This window comes from Chinchilla lanigera, unplaced genomic scaffold, assembly GCF_000276665.1.
Source record: "Chinchilla lanigera isolate Chin_1 unplaced genomic scaffold, ChiLan1.0 scaffold00001, whole genome shotgun sequence".
In the NCBI taxonomy this organism is placed as follows: domain Eukaryota; kingdom Metazoa; phylum Chordata; class Mammalia; order Rodentia; family Chinchillidae; genus Chinchilla; species Chinchilla lanigera.
The window spans coordinates 39,895,093-39,915,694 of NW_004955402.1; the positions used below are offsets into that span (position 1 = coordinate 39,895,093).

General features: G+C 38.4%; 1 protein-coding gene across 9 annotated transcripts in view; it reads right to left on the bottom strand.

Annotated features, from left to right (window-relative positions):
- Tcf4 (transcription factor 4) overlaps positions 1 to 20,602 on the bottom strand; it is a gene marked incomplete at its 5' end in the record, with an annotated part of 330,556 nt that overhangs the window by 159,497 nt on the left and 150,457 nt on the right. For 8 of the 9 annotated variants that reach the window (XM_013510969.1, XM_013510970.1, XM_013510968.1 and 5 more), the window contains 1 exon segment: positions 4,661 to 4,725. In XM_013510969.1, coding sequence (XP_013366423.1) covers positions 4,661 to 4,725 — 65 coding nt within the window. 9 annotated transcript variants of the gene reach the window in all.

The window sequence follows — 20,602 nt, forward strand, 5'->3', positions numbered from 1 at the left end:
TGATTTTTCTAACCGCCCCCCCCCCAAAAGTTCACTATTTGGTTCATATACACTGCTATTTAAACTTTACTCCTTTAAAATGTTTTCCAAACGTGATGCTGGGGAAGTAAACAAAAGATCACAATCATTACCTTACAGGGCACGTGGTACCCTGGTATAAAATAAAGGAGATACGACCCTGGCCCTCCAGCGGTTTGCAGATCCTGGTGGAAGCAGTCATCCAACGAACACAAATAATGGCACATTTGAACAGGCGCTATAAAGGGAAAACAGAGTGCCAGGGAGGCGCGCAGCAAGGCCCTGCACCCAGGAGGTTCTAAGGAGGAACGCAGGGAACCTGGACTGAATCACTCGGCACTGAGGACAAACATTTATCCACAATATCACATCAAGAAGAAATATGTACTTCTGCTTACACAAGCCCGAAATAGCCATTTTCATAACAGACCAAAGGATAGTGACTTTTTTCCTTATATTCTATCTTTATGTCAGATAAAAATTTTAAGAGGACGGAAGTTTTATAACTAAGCCATTTGTAAAATATTTTATGTCAGAAATACAAATGATTGAAAGAAGAATCAATTCTTAAATGTGTAATTCATTTCATGTTCAGCCATATGCTTAACTTTAATAAGAAAAAATGAGTAGGTTTATGAACAGCCCGTCAGATACAGAGAAGACCCATTTCCTGCACAGTTTCAAAGTTTGGGGAATTTAAAAACAATACACTACTAGATTAGGCCTAATTCCATCCATCAGTTTTAAACATCAAATAACTTTATCAGCACAATCTGACTTGATTATTTGCTCGGAAAGTAAATGAACTTAGATGAGGGTAAAGCTTCATCTTCATCAGAGAAAACAGGATATGGGCTGGGACATTCAGTGGTAGAATTCTGCACACAGATTTCAAGGGATCTTACTAGTTTTCAAGAAATCATGGATTTTCACTGTCCCTTAAATGAAGGTCACATGCAATATTTCCATGTCCTCAATAATCTAATTAAGGCAAGAAGTCTAATAGCTTTATCAAGGTCAGCAGGTATGCCAGATTTTGAACACAAGTCGTATAAAATATATTCTAAAGAACATTCTCAGAAATGATCAGACCTCGCTACACATTAGGGCCACCTGGGGAGCTATCAGAAAAGCACAGGCCAACACCTACACTTCTAATTTGACTGGTCTCAGGACCCAGCCTTTTGTGAATCAATCTCTCTCGCACATAGCCACCTCGCGCAGGAAATGCTAATAAAGAAGTCATGGCTTTAGACTCAGGCTGTGTCCCAGGAAGAAAAGACAAGCAACTCTTGATCAAGGCTGAGCCTACACTGAAGGAAAACTTCTGCCCTAATAATGGTCATTTGTGTTGATCTCATTTCTCATGCAAAAACAGGAGATTTCAGCAAAGTAAAAGTTTGCGAACCACCCAACGTCCTACTCAAAGCAGGAAAGAGTCCAAAGCAAATGATATTTTGTCCTTTCTGTCATTTGCAATGACACCCATTAGGCATTAGGTATTTGCTATTATAGGATTAAGGTTGGGGTATCATGTGAAAAAGTTTACTTCTACTCAATTTCGTTTCTGTCACACTTTCCATTCTGTTTTATTTTTTCTGCCCGTAAAAAGTAGTATGATGTTGCCATTTGGCAAGACAGTTTTAAGCCTGGGTGTGATTTCCATACCCCAATTTGGTTTAAATTTTTCTTTCCATATTTATAAACTTTAAAAAGTCTACTTAGCCGCTCATTTTTGCCTAATGGTTTATTTCACTGGTTTATTTTCCATATTAATTTCAAAAGTCTCAAAAATGACCACATTTACTTCTGATAATTCCACATGGAAATACAGGAATTCCAACTATTACTCATAGTTTTACTATAAACAACTTCATTGATGATAAAGAACCTGCCAAATATTTTTCTGTTAAAATATTCATTTTTAAAAATGGATTAACATTGTATCTTTCAGATATAATGGTGGACCTTTGAAACAATGTACATCTCACCGTAGTAATTCCTCCAACACAGTGTCCTAGAACCTGTTGCTTATCAGCACTATTTCTTTACACCAAACAGAATACTGGGACCAAACATGTGCCCCTATAACACTGCTCATCCATTAGGTCCACAGGTCACACTGGCTAGCTCCTTAGGGCAGATCATCTAAAGGTTTTAATAATATAGCAAACCGGAGAAAACAAAAGCTCCTTCCCCAGGAGTCACTCACCTTGTCACACAGTGGGGAACCATTTCAGCTGTGATCTGCTATTTAGACGTGAAGCCCAAGATACTGAGATTTCTGCCTTATTTCTGGTTTGTATAGCTGGTGTAGGAGACAGGGATTCAAAGTACAATAGAAAGAGCAAGAGAAACCGATTGACTGGAAGATACACTATGGTCTGTTCTAATTGCACATTTCACAGAAAGCAAAAATGAATAGGATATATACTTCTCATCCTTGGGCCCTAGTTCCCCACACAGGCAATTTCCAATATTTCCCTTTTATTATCCTGAAGCCATCACCTTGTTTATGGATACTCTTGGGCCCATGCTAAGCACAGAGACAGTCCTTGTAAGAGTCACAAGTATGTAGCACAAACAAGACTGAAGGAATCTCCACATTCCACAGCTAGATTCTGAAGGCTTTTTAAGAAAAGCAGATGCAGTCATATCCCCATACAAAAGAATTTTCCTGGACACCAGTGTCTCAAAAGGAAACTTCCAAGGCCCAGAAATTCAGCCATCGCATGCCAGCCAGCCACCTCTATTTCCCCCCTTTGCCCCTCTCCACTTCTCACCTTGCGTTAGCAAAAAACAAAAACAAAAACAAAAACAAAAGTTCAGTTTCACCCGAGGGAAGTATTCCTCACAGACGGAGGGAGGAAGGTCTGTGCTCTGCACACACAGACAGACTCACACGGTCTGGATGATGCTTTCACAAGTTAAGGGGCCTCACGCTTACTCAGCAGAGGAAATCTTTGTGTCTGTGAGGAATCATGCCAATTCCTATTAGTAAGAAAGGATACAGGGGCGAGGAAGCCTATTCTCTCAATGACCAGCAAGAGGGGCCCAGCAAAACAGACCTCTGCCACGACCATCTGCAAAAAGGAAGGATGTTGTCAACTTTCTTCTCCCCAAAACTCTAGTGACCTCCGCCTTGACCCTCAGAAACCAGATCCACAGGAACCGGCTCTTCTGCAGGAATTGAGAGCTTTACACCAGAGACCCAGCCCTGAGAGGCTTGTCGCCCAGACTATCTGCCCCGAACATGTGCACTCACATTCCAAAGATGTTTCCGCTGCGCTGGAATGGCTGTAAATTTCTTTCCTGCGGAATTCTTTCCAAACAAACTGCCATGAACTGCACTCCGGCAGGAGATCTTAACCAAGCACTGTTCAGCTCATTGCAACCAATCTTTTAGATGCCGAGTATGACTGAGTTGGCAACTGGTCCAAAGGAGTCAACTTTAAAAATGCAAATGTATACAGGAGAAGGAGAAAAAACAAACCGCCAACCCACCAGAATTTTACCTCTCCTGATAGATGAGTGAAACGTAAAGGAAACTTCCTTCAGATGCTCTGTTTCATTTCTAAAATGCATGTCTGCTTATGTTTCTCAGAGACAGATTAAACAGGTTGTTCTAAAAATCTCAAATGAATTTTTCTCGATATTATTAAGAAAACTGAAAGACTGAGAGTTCAAAAGAGTAAGCATCCTCTTTCCAGCACAGAAAGAATGTACATTTTGTTTGGGTGAATAAGGAGAAAGTAGAGAGCTTTCAATGGGAAGGTATTATTAAATTGTACCAAGAGTTTCCCGAAGAAATCAAAGCTCTTATAAAAAGCATTAACTTTAAAAATGTAAATGTCTGATTAATACCCACACTGAAATTAAAAAGAAAGCACCTATAAAATCTCAGTTGTCTTGAAACAAAATCTTCCACCTGTACCTAGTGGTAGTACTTTTAGAAATGGGTTCTCTCCGAGAGTTAAAAGTATACAAATGCATAGTGCACACAGCCGCAAACACACACGTGCTATACCTTTGTATTACACTGGCATTTTATTATTTAATTAAAGTACTCTTATTTTCCTAGTTCACGCATACTTCCCTTGAGACGGCTTTGCTGTTAGCCTGCTGGCCTTGACTTCCAGCCAAAAACAATTCAGAAACAAAAAGGGACAACAAATCATATTTTCACAGACATTTTTATCCCCTAGTACCACCCTGTGTTCACACAACACCATACAGTCCCTAGGAAAACCACACTTTAGGGCAATAGCCACTGAACCCAGGGTCTGACACATGGTTCTGTGAAGCGTTTCCTGTGTAAGGAATTCTTAAGTTCTTAATTGTAAATAAACTCCTTTGATAGAACCCGACATTGCTGGTTTGCAAACAGTGCCACTGGTACCGGTTAATGGATTAAAATATAAAAACAAGCCAGTGGGTGTTGTTCTGATCCGGCAGAGATCTAAAGATGAGGTGTTTATTAGTTCTAATCTCTGTGTTATTTCATTACTTAAAAAGGCAGTCATGAGCAGAATTTCGGGGTCGCTTAGTGTCACTGTCGAAAATGCACAATCCAAATTTCCAAAACACACCGATTTTCCAGATTCATTCCCTCCACCCTTTCCCAGCCGAGGTTCACACTTACCTGGTGACAACCCTGTAGGTTTGATTCTCTCCCATAAGATGAGTATGAGCCCCTTTCTGTTTTACCTGCTGAGAGAAACAACAAAAAAGGTATAAATTGTGCTTTTCCTTTTTAAAAAAAAATCTCCTTCAGGTAACAGACATCCACTTCTCTTCCCCGATGTTTACATACGTAAAGTAGGCACTACTGGCAGTGTATGCAAGCAAGAGAGGGAATAACACTTCCTCGCTCTGGCGATGATAAACTGGAAAAAAATATCCTTCATTCCTATTCTTAGCCAAACTGCTCCACACTTCCAAAAACTGTCATTCCAATGGCCTCCACTTTCTCTAACAAACAAATTGTCATGCCTTATTTTCACTTTCCTTCTCTCTTGCAAAATTTAAACAATTTCATTTTTATTTACACAGCAGGCAAATTATATATGTAATGACCCTCGTCTAGTAATTCCCATTGATTATATTGACACTTAAAGGGGAGGCCAAAGCTAATCAATCACAGGCTTTCCAGATGGTGAATTCAGAAAAAAAAAAAAAAAGAAAGAAAGAAAAGAAAACTATTCAAAATTCTGAGTCCCTCCCTTTCTTTTTTAAACTCCCTTTCCCAGGAGTCAATCCCATCATGGTCAAGATGATGATGGCGCTTACATTTGGGGAAAGGGGTCTTGGAAAAATCACCCACTCTGAACCCAAGTTCAGATCCAGCAGGACACTCAGAAGGCAGAGGGATCACGGAATTTAAATGTCTTATTTCAGTTATAACAACCCAAATTTCTTTTGTGGACTGCTCTACTGTGTAGAACTTGTGTTGCTATTCCACAACAGGTAAGGATAAAAATTAAGGCTACTCATTTATTTCTTACAAAGTATGTTTAGCCCTAATAATCAGCAGGGAAAAATAATAAAATCATATCACAAGAGATCTAAGCAGTAGAAGGTAGCTGATGATTTAGGAAGAGTCTATATAGAAACTGCCCACAGCAGGAGATGAGAAGGAGCTACTGAGGCAGCCCACCTGAGACTGCAGGACTGTTCTCTCCTCATGGCCACCGATTTAAGATGCATCGGACTCCACGCACAGAACTATAACAACCCACTTTCTCAATGGGAAAATCCCAAAACTTGTATTTTGATGGGCTGAATTAACACTGTCTTAAAAGTTTAACACCCCGACATTTCCCCATTCAACCGAAGTTAACACAAATGCTGGGCTGGGGATATAGCTCAGAGGCACAAGCACCTGCCTGGCAAGCGCAAGGTCCTGAGTTCAATTCCCAGTACCAAAACAAAACAAAACAAAACAAAAACAAACACAAAAAAAAAATACAAATGCTAAAAAGTAATAGTACAGTAGTTTCTTTATATTTTAGTTAAATGGCAATACTATCAGAGCATGCCTTTCTGACAAGACACAAAGAATGTATCTTTCAGAAATCTTACATCTAGTCAAAAATGCACCTTGTCTGAGTCACACACACACAGACACACACACAACACACACACACACACACACACACACACACACAGAGAGAGAGGTAGAAGGTGATTTTCAAAGAAAGCCAAACCTGAATCTTAAAATTAACCCTCTATTCCCCAGTATGAACTTTTTTACTCATTTTAATGTGTCTTGAACTTGGGAAAACATCTGCTCGCCCCACTTGCATACAGTGTTAGTACAAAGTGTAAAATCCATGTGTGTATCAGTTTCAATCCCAGTGAAACATGACACCATCACACAGATTGTCCATCTTGGGAGATCTAAGAGGGAAACTTCAGCTGTATGAGGACTGCACATTCAGCAGGTGCCCGAACTTGTATTAGCAGTGCAATGCTCACACATGTGCACACACTCGTCCCTGTAAGTCAAGTTTAAGGTACTCCAACCTCTAAGAGCTCCTTATAAATATTACTAACAGAAAATGCTTGACCTCTACAAGATATATCAAAGGACAATATCTCTCTTAAATTCTTGTATCAGTATAATCACGACCTAATTCATTTTGATATAATAGTCACTGCTCAACAATTACACTGGCAAGGTAGGCAGACAGAAAGAAAGAAAAAGAAAAATCTGCTTATGACTTTGTAGGTAACTGAACATCAAGTATCCTGTTTTGAGAATTTCAGAAAATTAACTTACAGCAGGCAAAACAGTCAGAGAAAGAAAGGCCCTCATTCTATTTTCCCTTCAGAAGGAAGTACTGAACAGATCCCCTATAGCATTTTACTATCAGCCTTATTTTCTAGACTCAACTTTAGTATAAAGAACTAAAGAGAAGAATTTTCCTACCAGGATCTTTCTCACTTCATATGCATAAGTTGGGGCCATTTCTTCTATTATGTTAAAGCCAGAAAGGCAGAGCAAACAGGTTTTTTAAAAGAGGGACAGAGAAAGAGAATAGGTGGAGGAGAAAGAGAGCGAGGAAAAGAGCAGAGGGTACAAAGGGAGAGGCAGGGGCAGAAGAGAGGAGAAATATGAATTCATGCCGCATGCGTCCCGAAGTACGCTTGGCTACAAGGCCCGGCATTCTTTACTATCATATCAGATACAGACTGCTTAATCTTAATTTTGCTTGTTAAAAAATATTTATCCAGATACAAAAATAAACCCCACTGCAAATTACAAGTTGTCAGGGTTAAAAATCTACTCCTATTTGTGTGGGGGAGGATAAGAGACCAGCATAGACATGAATCATTCTCAGTAATGTGAGTGTTTCCATGACATCAATGGGCACCCGTCCAGGACTCTGTCGAAGTCTGCGAGGTACCAAAGAGGCAGTGCAGCCAGCAGGAGGCTGGGAGGTGGACTTTTTTTTCCCAAGGATTATGCTCCTTGTGAAGATTTCATCTGTAGCATCCACTTTCACCATCAAATAGATTGCTCCGGAGATCATGAGTGAACACATTTCATTCTGATAGTGTAAGCCTTTGACTTTACTAAAGCTTTTTGTTCTCAAATTCAACTACAAACTGCCCTCAGAACCCAGACCCCTGTTTGAGAGCAAAATAATCTGGACTTGTGGACCAATAGCCAAGACCTTCTCAAACTAAGATTTTCATTCCTATCATTTTTTTTAAATAATAAAAAGCAGCCATTTTAAAATGACACCTCTGTTTCCAATGGGGGGGAGGATACATATCTGTATCTTTTGTGTAAATTGTCCATTAAGAATTAGCTACGGTCTTGATGTTGATTTTCTGCTTAAAATTCACTGGAACATTTATTTCAGATAATAACATTTTCAAGAGTGTAGATAACACGTTTGAGTAGGACCCTTAAGTAACTATTTGTGCTCAGGAACACAAAAGACCCTAAATATCTGCATTTACTCTATGTTTGTCAGGCAGGGATTTTTGTCACTTACACCAACTGGCTGGTGAGGACAGCCTCGTTCTTCTTTCTCAGCTCTTCACCACTCACCCACCCCCATCCTCACAACCACAACGGGTGCTTTGAAAGAGCTAAAGATTCTATTTTCCCAATATTTAAAAGAGATAGCAGTGATCAACAAACCCGGCGCATTCACTGCGGAATTTTCGAGACAACCCTCCAGTACTAGAATGCGACAGCCGCTGCGGATATTTTTTGGCACAAAGACAATGGTGGCAGTGCCAAGCCCTATGGCTAAAACTACTCAAAAGAGGCATAAGGGTAGCATTAATCGCTCAAGTCTTTTACTGCATGGAGTACTGTTGTCCATATTTTAAAAACTAAAAGTACCCGTTAGTAACATTTGTCGTATGCCCATAAATTGGGTGGGGGGACCCTGAAATATGTACCAGAAACAAATCTTGTCAGACATTTGATTCATCTTTGTACCTAAAAAGACCAAATGTTAAATTTTGCTGCTGGTGACTATTTCTGTGCAGGAAAGGAATGATACGACCTAATGAAGTACACTAGGGCTGACTGAAAGCCACAGAGAGGATTTCATAAGCTAAGTCGACATATTGGCTAAACAACTTCTTCTGCAAAAATGATGTATACAAGGAACATGTAATACTATGTCACAATTTTTTAAATTAAACAAGAAAAACACTGTAAATGAGCAGACACAACATCCGTCAATCAATCCTTCTGGAGACAAAGGAGATCAACACGCAGACCCTTCTTTAAAACAAGTCGGTGTCTACAGTGAGTAAACAACCCAGAAAGTTAACACGTGTCCTGTCCAAATTGAACCCACCCTACTGCTAGTCTATATTTAAATTTCATTATTAAAAATGCCACCAAATGACAATCAATAAAGGATTCACTTGCTTCTTCTGTTGCCCCTGAAAAACTAATCTGAGGAAAAAGTGTAAGTAACTTACAATTTTAAGGCCAATATTTTTACTCATCTATTCAATAATTTTTTTAGACTGTGTCCCAAGCAGCAAAGAGAAATCTGTTTTTTTTTTTTTTTTTTAATTGGGGGTAGAATGATTAACAAATATCTAGAGTCCAAATTCAACACTTCTCTATCCTTATATTATTTATCATTTGATTTCCAATTTCTCTCCCTGAATATCCATGGTTTCCTATTACAAGAGAATTGGATGACATTAAAAATATTACATAAAGGAAAAAGTGGTGTCACAAACACACTCCTTTCACACAGATGCTTCTAAGGAGAATCACCTTTTGTGGATTACTGCACCTGGACGCATATGACAGTCAAAAGCCACACAGAAAGAGCCAGAGATAGATAACTGCAACTTATCAATAAAGTGATTTCTAGAGGCAAACTCAAATACTGATGATCGCCCTGGTGGTTGACCAGTAGGATAATAGGTCATATTTCTGTGGCTTTTCACTTGTAAAAGGCCATTTTCACAATTTTAGATCAATGGTAAGTGTTTCACACACCACTGAAATAGACACACCTGTATGGTGGAACACATCATCCCATGAAAAGCCTGGATGAAAAATTATCTGATGCTGCAGGACAATGCCAAGCAGGCTGTTTACTGTTAATGCTCATTCTGGGAATGAAGAATGAGCCTTTTGTTCCTTAGCATCAGACTAGGGAACTCATCATAAACATGTTTGCTTCAGAACAAATCCCTGCCCCTGTTCCCAGTCCTAAACCGTCTCTGCTTACCCTATTACTTTCTTTTTTTAATGCACTGAAAACTGCTTCATTAAACAATGACTGGAAGTTTTAGGGTAGTGGAATTATAAGCGGGTTATTATTAACAGTTCCATCTTTCCTGTCTTCCTCCTCTGCTCAAATGAAAATAGCTTAGTCCTTATCCTACATGAGCCACGACCCAAAGGGCTAGATGCAGATTGCTTCTTTCAATCTGCATGGCAACTCCCTGAGGTCAGTAATACAATTACCATTTTACAGATGAGAAAACTGAGATACGGAAAAATGCCTGAGGACACACAGGTTCATGTGACAGTGCCAGAGTTCAAATCCTGGCAGTTTATTCCCAACTGCTGTGCTTTTAGTACTATGCTTTGCTGCTGGTGTTTAAACTCTGGGAAAAATAAAATATAAATAAACTACAGGCCACTACTGAAGACTCTCAAATCCCAGAGCTCAAAACACTCATGAATTTGATATGAAATTAATGAAAGTGTCTTATAGGCGGTGATAATTTACATTTACATGGTGTTTTATTCCTAAAAGGTCTCTAGGTACTTTATAGCTGTACAAATGATAGACACGGAATCTGTGACGTCTCACAATTAACTGCCACAATCTCCATGTTAACTCAAAGGAAGTAATTAACAAAATCATGGCAGAAAACAGCATTTCTACACATTTTTAAAAGGAAGACAATGACTTTATAATAAAATTCACAAAGAAGGGTGAAAGTAGTAACATAAGGCAACCCAATATCAGTCACCAAGTGTCTTCTATGAAAAAGTTATCCTATAACAAGCTCAAAAATAAAACGGGAAACTGACCAAAAGAATTCAGGAACGCTAAGCCATCTATTCTCTTCCTCCAGCAATTTACAGTGTATCTCGACATCTTTAAGGCTCTGAGAAGTCATGCGGCAAAGATATTTTATTTAGTTTAATATAATGTTTCCTAAATTTATTTTAACACAAAAACATACCTCCCTCTATTTTTGTTATGTATGAATACATGTCCAGAGAAATTTTAGGAACTATTATTTTTTTTTAAAGGTGAACATTAAGAATATACTGGGCTAACATGTTTGTGCTTTTCTACCAGATAAAACTTGGTATAAATTTAAAATTTTTATTTTATCATATTGAAATTCATCCAAAAACATTTTGTTTATGGGGGGCGGTGATATTTCTATCAGTTTACATTTGTTACAGGACTCTACAGACATGCAGAGCTCACCTTTATTGTTCTGACTGACTGGTCATCCTTCGTCCCTGACTCCAGTTTGGAAGTGACCGTCAAAAGTTTACAAGGAAGCAGAAGTTAACACTACCTTTCTGATTTCCAAAATTTCCAAGAAGAGAGCTAGTTTTCTCCTATACAGCATTACTATACCAGGACAACTTGGTCTTCATCCACAAATATCAAAAAAAAATTGAACTTGAAATAAATTTCATGCTAAAAGAATTACAATGCAATTCCAGCAAATAAACAAGTCACTCTACAGCCCAGGAAATCCTCTTCCCCTTCTTACTCAACTGAGAACAGGGCGCAAAGCAGGGGAAAGGTGACTAGGCGCATAGCTTGTATGTAGGAAGGCATCATAGGAAATGGGGAATTAGCCACATGTCTGGAAAAGACTGGTGTTAACCCTTTCTTTCACTGATAAGCTTTTAGTCATAAAAACAGAATACTTAGTAATGGTCTGTAGGTCTGATCCTGTTGGAAATGATTCATTTCAGCTGAACTTCATCGCTGATCCAGGCATTGTGTTGCCTCCCAACCAGTGTGCGCACCAACTGTCTTGAGGCGCCACTCCCCATGGTCCCGAATCTATATCACTTCTCCATGAAGCACTTACTCTACACACTACACAGTACAAGAATCATTCAACTAACTACTTTTGACAGCACACTCTAGAAACTCATTAAGTAGACATTTTAGTCCCTGTTTTCATAGATGAAGTTCCTACAATGAGGGGAAGAAGTGAAAAGCTGAAGAGGTTCTACAAACACGAGGAGGGAAACCTAGAACATATACTTTCAATCCCAGGACAAGGCCCTTTTCTACAACATGTCACTTCTTCCAGGAGCAGCCCAGATATGTATTACTGGTCTGTTCTGAGATAGCAAACATTATTCCACTTGCCTTTGAACTATCGTGACCCTCTGCCAAATAATTTTGATACAATCCATAAACTCCGAGCATTCTCAAGTCCTCTGATAAATGAAAGTGTCTGACTAAACAAGTATTTTGAGTGAGCTTCCTCTGGTGCATCAAGAACTACGATCTCAATGCACAATAAAAATTTTGCCTTAAATTATCTCCTGATCCCCACGCAACAGCCAAAATAAACCTCTCTTCTGGTGGTATCTGGTTTGCAAGGATGCACATTATCAAATTAAAGCACATGACTTATAATTTATTTTCCAAATACAGAAAAATCTTTCATTGAAAATAACACTAATTCCACAGAGTATGCAATTAATCAACATAATCATGGGGATAACTTCACTCTTTGGGGAGGTGTGTCAAATAACTCCTTAAGGCCACTAAAGTACCACTTGAACCACCAAAGTAATGATTTTCTGAATCAGCAATTTGTACAAGGGTCCCCGAGAGACCCGAAGGACTCAGGGCAACTCAGAATCACTCAACTTACTTCTAATGAGTTAACTCACCATTGGCTGAGTGAACAATATGTCAACAGAGCTGCCTAGCAATTTAAATAAATACAAATGCAAATACAAATACTATACCCCAACCCCTGCACTGGGTATCAAACCCAGGGCATCACATCGATCTACATCCTCAGCCCTTTTCTAATATATATTTTTTTTTAATCAGGGTCTAAGTCACTAATTTCCCCAGGCTGGCTTTGAACTTGTGATCCTCCTGTCTTAACTTCCCAGGCATGCACCACCATGCCCACCTCTACTTTATACTTCTGTAAGTGTTTGAGTCCATGGTGACTGGATATAACTAGGCAATCAAGGACTTGTATGACCTTAGAAAAAATAGCATATGCATTTCAAAGGTTATTTTTATTCAAAAAAGTTTTTCATATAAAAATGAGAATGAGTTATCTTACAATGCATCTATCAAAAGCAAACAGACACTTTTCCTGTGTTCTTAGGCAGAAAGACATAGGATGGATGTGGAGAAAACCAACCTTCACAGATTCCATCTGTGACTAAGAGACCGTGCTGATCATGAGAATCATTAGCCAGACTTCTCCTGAAAACAGATTCCCTGATTCTCTACCCCGTGGTACTTGGATTCAATGGAGTAGGATCTGGCATTCTCTTTTTATTTATTTTTAATAAAATTCCACTGTTATTCTAACAAGCTGGGGATAAGAGTAACCAATTTAGTGATAAACACAGCTCTGTATGGTTATGTTAGATAAAACTCCAACAGACCTAACAACCAGACAGATGTAAAAACATAGATTTCTCCTAGATCCAAAATACTTTACGTGGATCTCCATAAAGACAAGCAAGCGGTGATTTCCAAGGCACATTTCAAGGCTTTAACTTTGTTCATCTCCACTAACAAAGTCTGGTTGTTGTTGAAGAAATAATTTCACTTTACACCAAACAGATTCCCCCTATAAACCATAGTGTCCCCAACCATGACAGCCCTCGAGTTTTATGAACGGCTGCTCTCTGCGATCGGACTCCTGGCCCACTTCTCTACCAAGTGTTCCCTCTTCATCCTACCCCAAGAGTGGGGAGACCTGCAGGATCCAGCGTGGAATTTCTGGAACCTGCCTGGGCTCGTGAACTTAACAGGGCCCACGCATCCAGGCATTCTGTGCCCACGCCCTGCAAGATGTGTGAGAAGTTTCACACAAAGGGTGGGAGTTAGGACCTTTCTCTCACCTCACAGGAGATCTATGACACTTCTGGCAGGATGGAGCAGAGAAACATCAAATGAGTAAGACTTTGTTGCCTGGCTAAATTTTTGGGAATTTATTAGCAAATTTTAAGAAAATCCAACTGTCACATTTTTCCACACAAATCTCTTTTAAGTATAAATTATCTGTTTAATGACTATACCTTCTAACAGTGTTAGTGATAGCAACACTAAAAAATAAAAATGCTGAAACTATGAATAAATCAAAGTAAAATAGAAAATGGAGACAAAGACTGATAGTATTATGTTTTAGAAAAAAAATAAAGGAAGCTTTGTTACTTATGTACATTAACTACATTACATATTTTATACGTGGCCCAACAGAATTTCTCTTCATTTAGTGTGACCCAGGCAAGCCCAGCATGTCTAACTCAGGGGCAGCAGGTTGGCAACCTCTGCTCTACACAAAAATAAAGGGGCTGAAGGGTCATGAAAGTTTTAAATGTGGCATATCATATACATAATACTTGTAAGTATTATACATACATATATACACATATGTATATAAATAACATTTTTAACTCCAAACAAAAGATAACACAAATGTCATGATATACATAGGTCCATAATAAATTAAACAATCATCTCTGGAGCCTTAGTACTGAATTATAATTGGCTTATATTCCTAAACAATACTCTTTTTAAAAACTCGGGGTAAATTGCCCAGACTTTAAAATATATTTCAGGTCAGACAAGGAGTAGGAAGACTGTTCTAACCAGAGGCAGAGGGAAGAATTACATGGGTGGGAGGCAAATCTGTTCTTTAAGATCACTTTGAAAAGAATAGGCACTCAATAATCTGTCGAGTAACAGCCCCCTCAGAGTCCAACCGCCCTGCGACACTAGCTACTGTCAAAGGAAGGCAAAGGTCCACAGATAAAATGGCACAAGCTAGTGAGTCCCATGTTGTGATGCTTAAGAGTAGCTTCACCTTTATTGAATCTCAGAACATGACTCAGTCAAGAGAAGAAGGTGAGGAGCACAGAAGGGAAGAAAGCAGAAGGGACGGTTATCAGGGAGAAGAAACCATAGTGTTTCCATAGAAAGAAGAATGACCTCATTTATCCAATACAGGCAAAAAAATAACAAAATTCCCCTTGAAATACATGTTTACAGAGAGCAATCTTCCATTTTGAAACTTGTAAAAACTATCATCCAGGTACCTACAGAAGTCTGTATCACAACATGGAAATAGACATTTGTTGGAAGCCTCTGCATACCGTTTGCTGGATGCTATGGAGTTCATGGTAGACATTATTCTTCAGGAGGACAGAATCTAATGGCTGAAAATACTCAACAGTCAACCCAGCACTATGCACCAGTAAGAGGTGTCATGGGATAAGAAAAGAGATACAAAGAAAGGGTGCTGAGCTTAAGGTCACTGAAGACAAGGGGGTACCAGGAAAGTCACATATTGGAGATTCTGTACATAATGATATTATAACAAACTGTAATGAGGACTTCATATTTGATATAATGAAATTCATAGTGAGTTGACAATAATTCAAAATTAGTATATAATTTATCCAAAACAAATTTTAAAGAAACTGAAACCTAAAATTGGAAAAATAGTCTCATATGACATTTTACCCACTTGGTAGATCTAAGTCTTTTGATCGTCCCATGTTTTAAGTAGCTGGGCTAGGAGTTTTGGTTGGCATTGCTTACAGAGGAGAGAAATTTACAATGTAAGATAAAAGAACTGTAAAGATTCTAACCTTCTTCTCTGGACAACAAACACCAAATTGATTCAATCAAGTCATTTCAACATCTATAGAAATCACTTATGCCAACTTAATTATGACAAAGAACTTACTGGAACTATGTGAACAGAGACTGTAGCTATTTTTTAGGATGAATTCTTTCTACAGAGCCCTACTTCACTACGAGAACCTAAGAAGAGTCTCTACTAAGCCATGGCAGAGGGGCCTGCTCTCTTCCTTGTAACTGGCCTTGACTATTTTGGTCCTATGACCTGGAAACAAAGAGACCACCAGCAATCTGTTCTTTTAACATCTCATATTCTATAATCAGTAGAAAACACACATGCACACACCCAAAGTTCCACTCAAACTCCATTATCAGTATCTACAATTGAACACAGCTTACTATGATTTTCAAGGAAACCCAAAACACCTTTACAAAGCACTATGAAGCATCATAAAACCCCCTTTTCCTCAGTGTAGCCAGTAAAAATATCCCAACAGGATTTCTCTACTAGAGATCACCCTCCACACCCATGACATACACAGGGTCACAGTTCACACTGCACAGTCTTTCCCATTTCAAGTTTCATTCCCAGCTTGGACAAACTAGAATCTTCTGTAAATAGAGTCAGGCTAGCTATGGAAATAATGAAAACATAATTAATGGTAAGATGAGATCAACTATGTAAAAACTCAAGAGGGACACAGACTTTACATGCTATTTAAACTATCAGGAGTATATACTTAGCAAAAACATACTGAAAACAAAACCCCAACTTTATTTCCAAACAAGATCAAGTTAACTGCTATACTGAGTATTAACCTACAACTTTGTAGTCACTGCAGATATCTAAATAGTTGTCCAAATACAAAAACAAAACAAAAAACAAAAACACCCTAACCTTGAAAAGAAAGAAAGAAAAAAAAAAAAATTAAGAACAACGCATACCAGTCAGTACCAATCTGAGTAACCAGCAGAGGGCGCACAGGCCCCAACAGAGCTGGCCATGCTAGGCACTCCCCAAATTCACTTAGTACTAAGCCTGACCGAATGTGGAAGGTGGATGACACATTCTCTCAGTGGCAGTAATAAAGCTAATGTGCTCAGTCTAGGACTGATAAAAACTATGCACAGCTTTATTATTAAATACCGACTTTAACAAATTTCTTAGCTGCTTCATGGGAAGTTGCCGATAAAAAAGAAGTAATCCTTATACAAAAGTGAGCTCATGCTAGTTTTCAAGGCCACTGAAGTTTATGTAGACCTGCATAACTTATGTTAGAAATTCTGCATACACATAAATTTTTACAAATGAAAACTAAATTTCTAACATATTTCTGTGAGCATATTACATTACCCTATGAAAGAGCGTCTCTTAGTATATGTGCATTTCCATGTGCCATAAATAAATCTATTAATCTTTGTAGCTCTATAACCTCCAAATATGTACTATTTTATGGGTGAGATATACTTTTTTATTTTTCTAGTGGTTTGTGCTTCATTGCTTGTAAATTATCTGTTCTGTCTCTACATAACATTTGCTTTGGGGTTAAAGCAGGGTACATCACAGTTATACATGTGCATGAAGATTTGGATTGGGCACTGTTTATTTATTTAATAAAGTTTTCATATAATTTCAAAGGTTGCAAATTCCTTCTAATATTTTCCAAACATGCAATTTCAGAAACAACTGCACCAATAGAAAAGGAAAAAAAAAAAAAATTATCTCATGAAAGCACCAAATTAAAACAAACACCCAAAATTATTTACTTTTACAAATCAAATTAAACAATTCACAGGATGTTTAGTCTCTAATTTCAAATAGGTTAAAGTAAATGGCGAGTTTGCACTTAAATTTCAAACTGGAAAGCACACTCGAACAATTAACTGCCACTCGTCTATCCACCTACACGACCATTTCAACCTCACCCCCACCAACCAAACAAAAACAAGGAAGCATCTCTACCAGGTGATTTTTTTTTTTAAGGCATTCTCTTCAGCCTTCAGAGATGAACTTCACTTTACAGTATCTATGAACCAGGTGGTGTAGGTTACAAGTAGGTCACAATAAATAATACACATCTTTTGGCTGATGTGGTTGCACCATTTTTGCATAAGTTAAAATGACGATGTCTTATTATTCCTAAGCACTCAATCCTGAACTGTTTGCACAATCTGTTAAGTCCAGGCAAATTTAAATGATTCTGACGTGCAGCCTGCAAAGGCCAGTGATGGGGATAATGCCTCTTTACGTGGGTAAGATTTTGTGGCATATAGGTCACTCTCTTAAGGGGAATCAACTGTGTGTCTCTTCTTTGCATTTCCACCACAATCCCTCATCCTGCAGCCTGGAGCTGAGAGTGAAATGCAAGAAAGGAGCCGAGTGCTCAAAGCAAAAATCTGCTTCCAGGACAATCCATTATATCTGACAAGTTAAATGTTCCATGGTAGGCCATATGGCATCAGAGCAGGCCCGACGATGGAAGAGGGGAACTCAGCAAATGCATCACAATTAAGGAGTTTGGCTACAGACTTTACTTTGAATTAATTTTTTATCAAATTTTAAGTGCTGCCCCCCAAATTTTCAACTGTTGCCTGTGATGAGACCATTTTTAAAGACGTTCCAGAATCTCGGTTTTTATCTCCTGACTGTGGACACTGAAATCTAAAAGTTCAGGTGGACGTGGCCATTTTTATGAAATGGAGTTTCAAAGAAGACGACCTGTAGCCTCATTTTTAAAATTTGAAGATAAATAATACACAGAACTTACTGTTCACTAGACTAGAATATTTAACTGAAACCCATCACTAGATTGGAACATTGAAATGAATCAGAAAGAGCACTAAATGAAACCAGTTTCCATTCTAAGCCCCCAAATCTTAAAACTGTGTAGTGCTAACTGGCATATTCACATTTCTTCTGTGGCTTACTTAGTATCACATGAATGAATGAAATGAAGATTGCCTCAGCTGAATGTATCTCCTCCTACTATGCCACTAAAAAGCATGCCCCCTGCTAGTAACACTGGCCTTACAAGCAATCTAAGTCACTCTAAGGGAGCTGAGTTGCCTATACTAAATAAATATTTGTTGTTAGAGACAATGTAACATATTAACAACATACTTGTTACATTAAGGCAGAGGAAGATGAAATAAAATGAACAAAATAGATACACTACTGCTTGCACTACTTTGTCATTCTTTTAAATAAAGAAAACAAATGTTCCTATTTCTTCCCACAAAAATTCTTGGGGGAGAACTGAATAGATAAGGAAAGCTGAACAAGGTTTCTATTTCTACGGAAAGGCCCAAAATCATTTGGCCCAATAGTAATTTTATCAACACCCTCACTTCCTGGAGACGACATATTCTTAAACAAATTATGTGTGGAGTGGGTAATGGCTGGGTTCGAAACAATGACTACAGCTTAGGTATTCACACTGGTTTGCAAACATGAAATTCACAGAGATTAGGAGAAAAATGTATACATCTTCCCAAAGGGAAGACCAAGACTCATTTCCCCAAACCGCTTCCAGTCTCCATTTCTCCGGAGGGTCACTACTTCCCTCAAATGCACCAGCTTCTGCCTTAATTAAGAATAACACTGCTAAAAGAGCACATATATTCTATAAAAATGAGTCATTTTGCTTCCTGTTGAACATTATGAACACATATTTCTGGCAGTGTTAAAAGTTACTATTGGTTAATAAGCTGATCGTACATTTGCATCTCCCTTATTTGTTAATATAAGACAATTTATTGAATTGTATTAGATGGTAGATGGGTTATGAATTGGTAATTTGTATTTTGTATTAGCAATCATTATAATTAATTACATATACATACTGTTATGAGATTCATCATAATTCTGATAGGTAGGAATCATAACTATTATCATTAGCTCATTCTACATGTGAGCAAAAAAGAGATTGAAAGTGGCTAATTATTTGCCATATTGCACATAGCAATGCAACAGAGGCGCAGCACTTCCACCCGGGCCTACTTCTGATGGTAGCACTGTAATCTCCGTGTCACATCATGCATCACTTAAGGAAAATGGCATTAAACAGATACAGTGTCAGTACAATGACAGTAAATATATATAAATGCACGTTTTTACTTCTTTTAAGAAAAGTAACCAAATTTTGGTATTGTATTAGTGTCCAGCAAAAAATGAGCCATAATCCTACCCTCAAGTTTGCTAGGAGGAATGAACACATACCCAACACACACACACACACACACACACACACACACAGAGTTTATAAAATACAGTCATGCACACCTCAGCACCTATAGAGTGCACTGGGCCATTGTGTACTGTAGATCCTATTTCTGTGACTCAAGACCCACATTTTTATTACTAATTAAAATGTCCAGATGGTAAAATAACACCTGGTCCGAGGGGCTTTTCAGTGCACTGATTGTCAATGCTCAACTCCTACATTGCTAACAAATTGGAAAAATTGGCCTGCACAGAGTTTGCTATCTCCTGTTTCCAAGCCACCAGTGCAATGCAGTTCCAGCTTTGATCATATGAACACAAAGGTGTCTGCATTAAATTCAACTCTTTACCAAGACAAATGAGAAAGGTCTGACATTCAAATCATTATCATTAAAAGAAAGAGGAAACACTGCAACACACAGCATCCTATCTCTGCAATACCATCCTGTTTTGTGGAGGAAAACTGCAAAGTAGAGGAAAGGAGTGAGAGTGGAGCTACTCAACATATCATCACTTCAGGAAGCCCTTTCTCCATATCTTTGGTTTTATAGGTCCATTAAATAAGAACCAATGAATTTTTAAAATTTATTTGTTGTTTTAGATCTTTTCCATCTTTATACTACATATACATAGAGATCTTAATCATACAACAAAACTTTTATTATCCTATGGGCTCTTTAAAAATACAGATTCTGGTGTTAACACCTGAAGTTCAGGTTAATCAGTGGCTCACACATTACACACTTCGGAAGTCACAAATTCTTTTAAAATGGTTAAGCAGTTACTTCATAATCCTAAAGGGATTCTTCTTTTTTTTTTCTCAAGCAAACATTTTTGCAAATATTGAGGCTGCTTTGGTACGCAAATGCTCCCCCAGACACTTCTACCAGCCAGCCACTGCCATCTCCGCACAGACCCCAACCAATGGGAAAGTTTGCAAGGAAAACAGGAGAAGCGACTGGATGGGAATCTTGGCACCAAGGCTGACTTTACTGCCCACAAACAAATGTTGACTTTGTTGCCA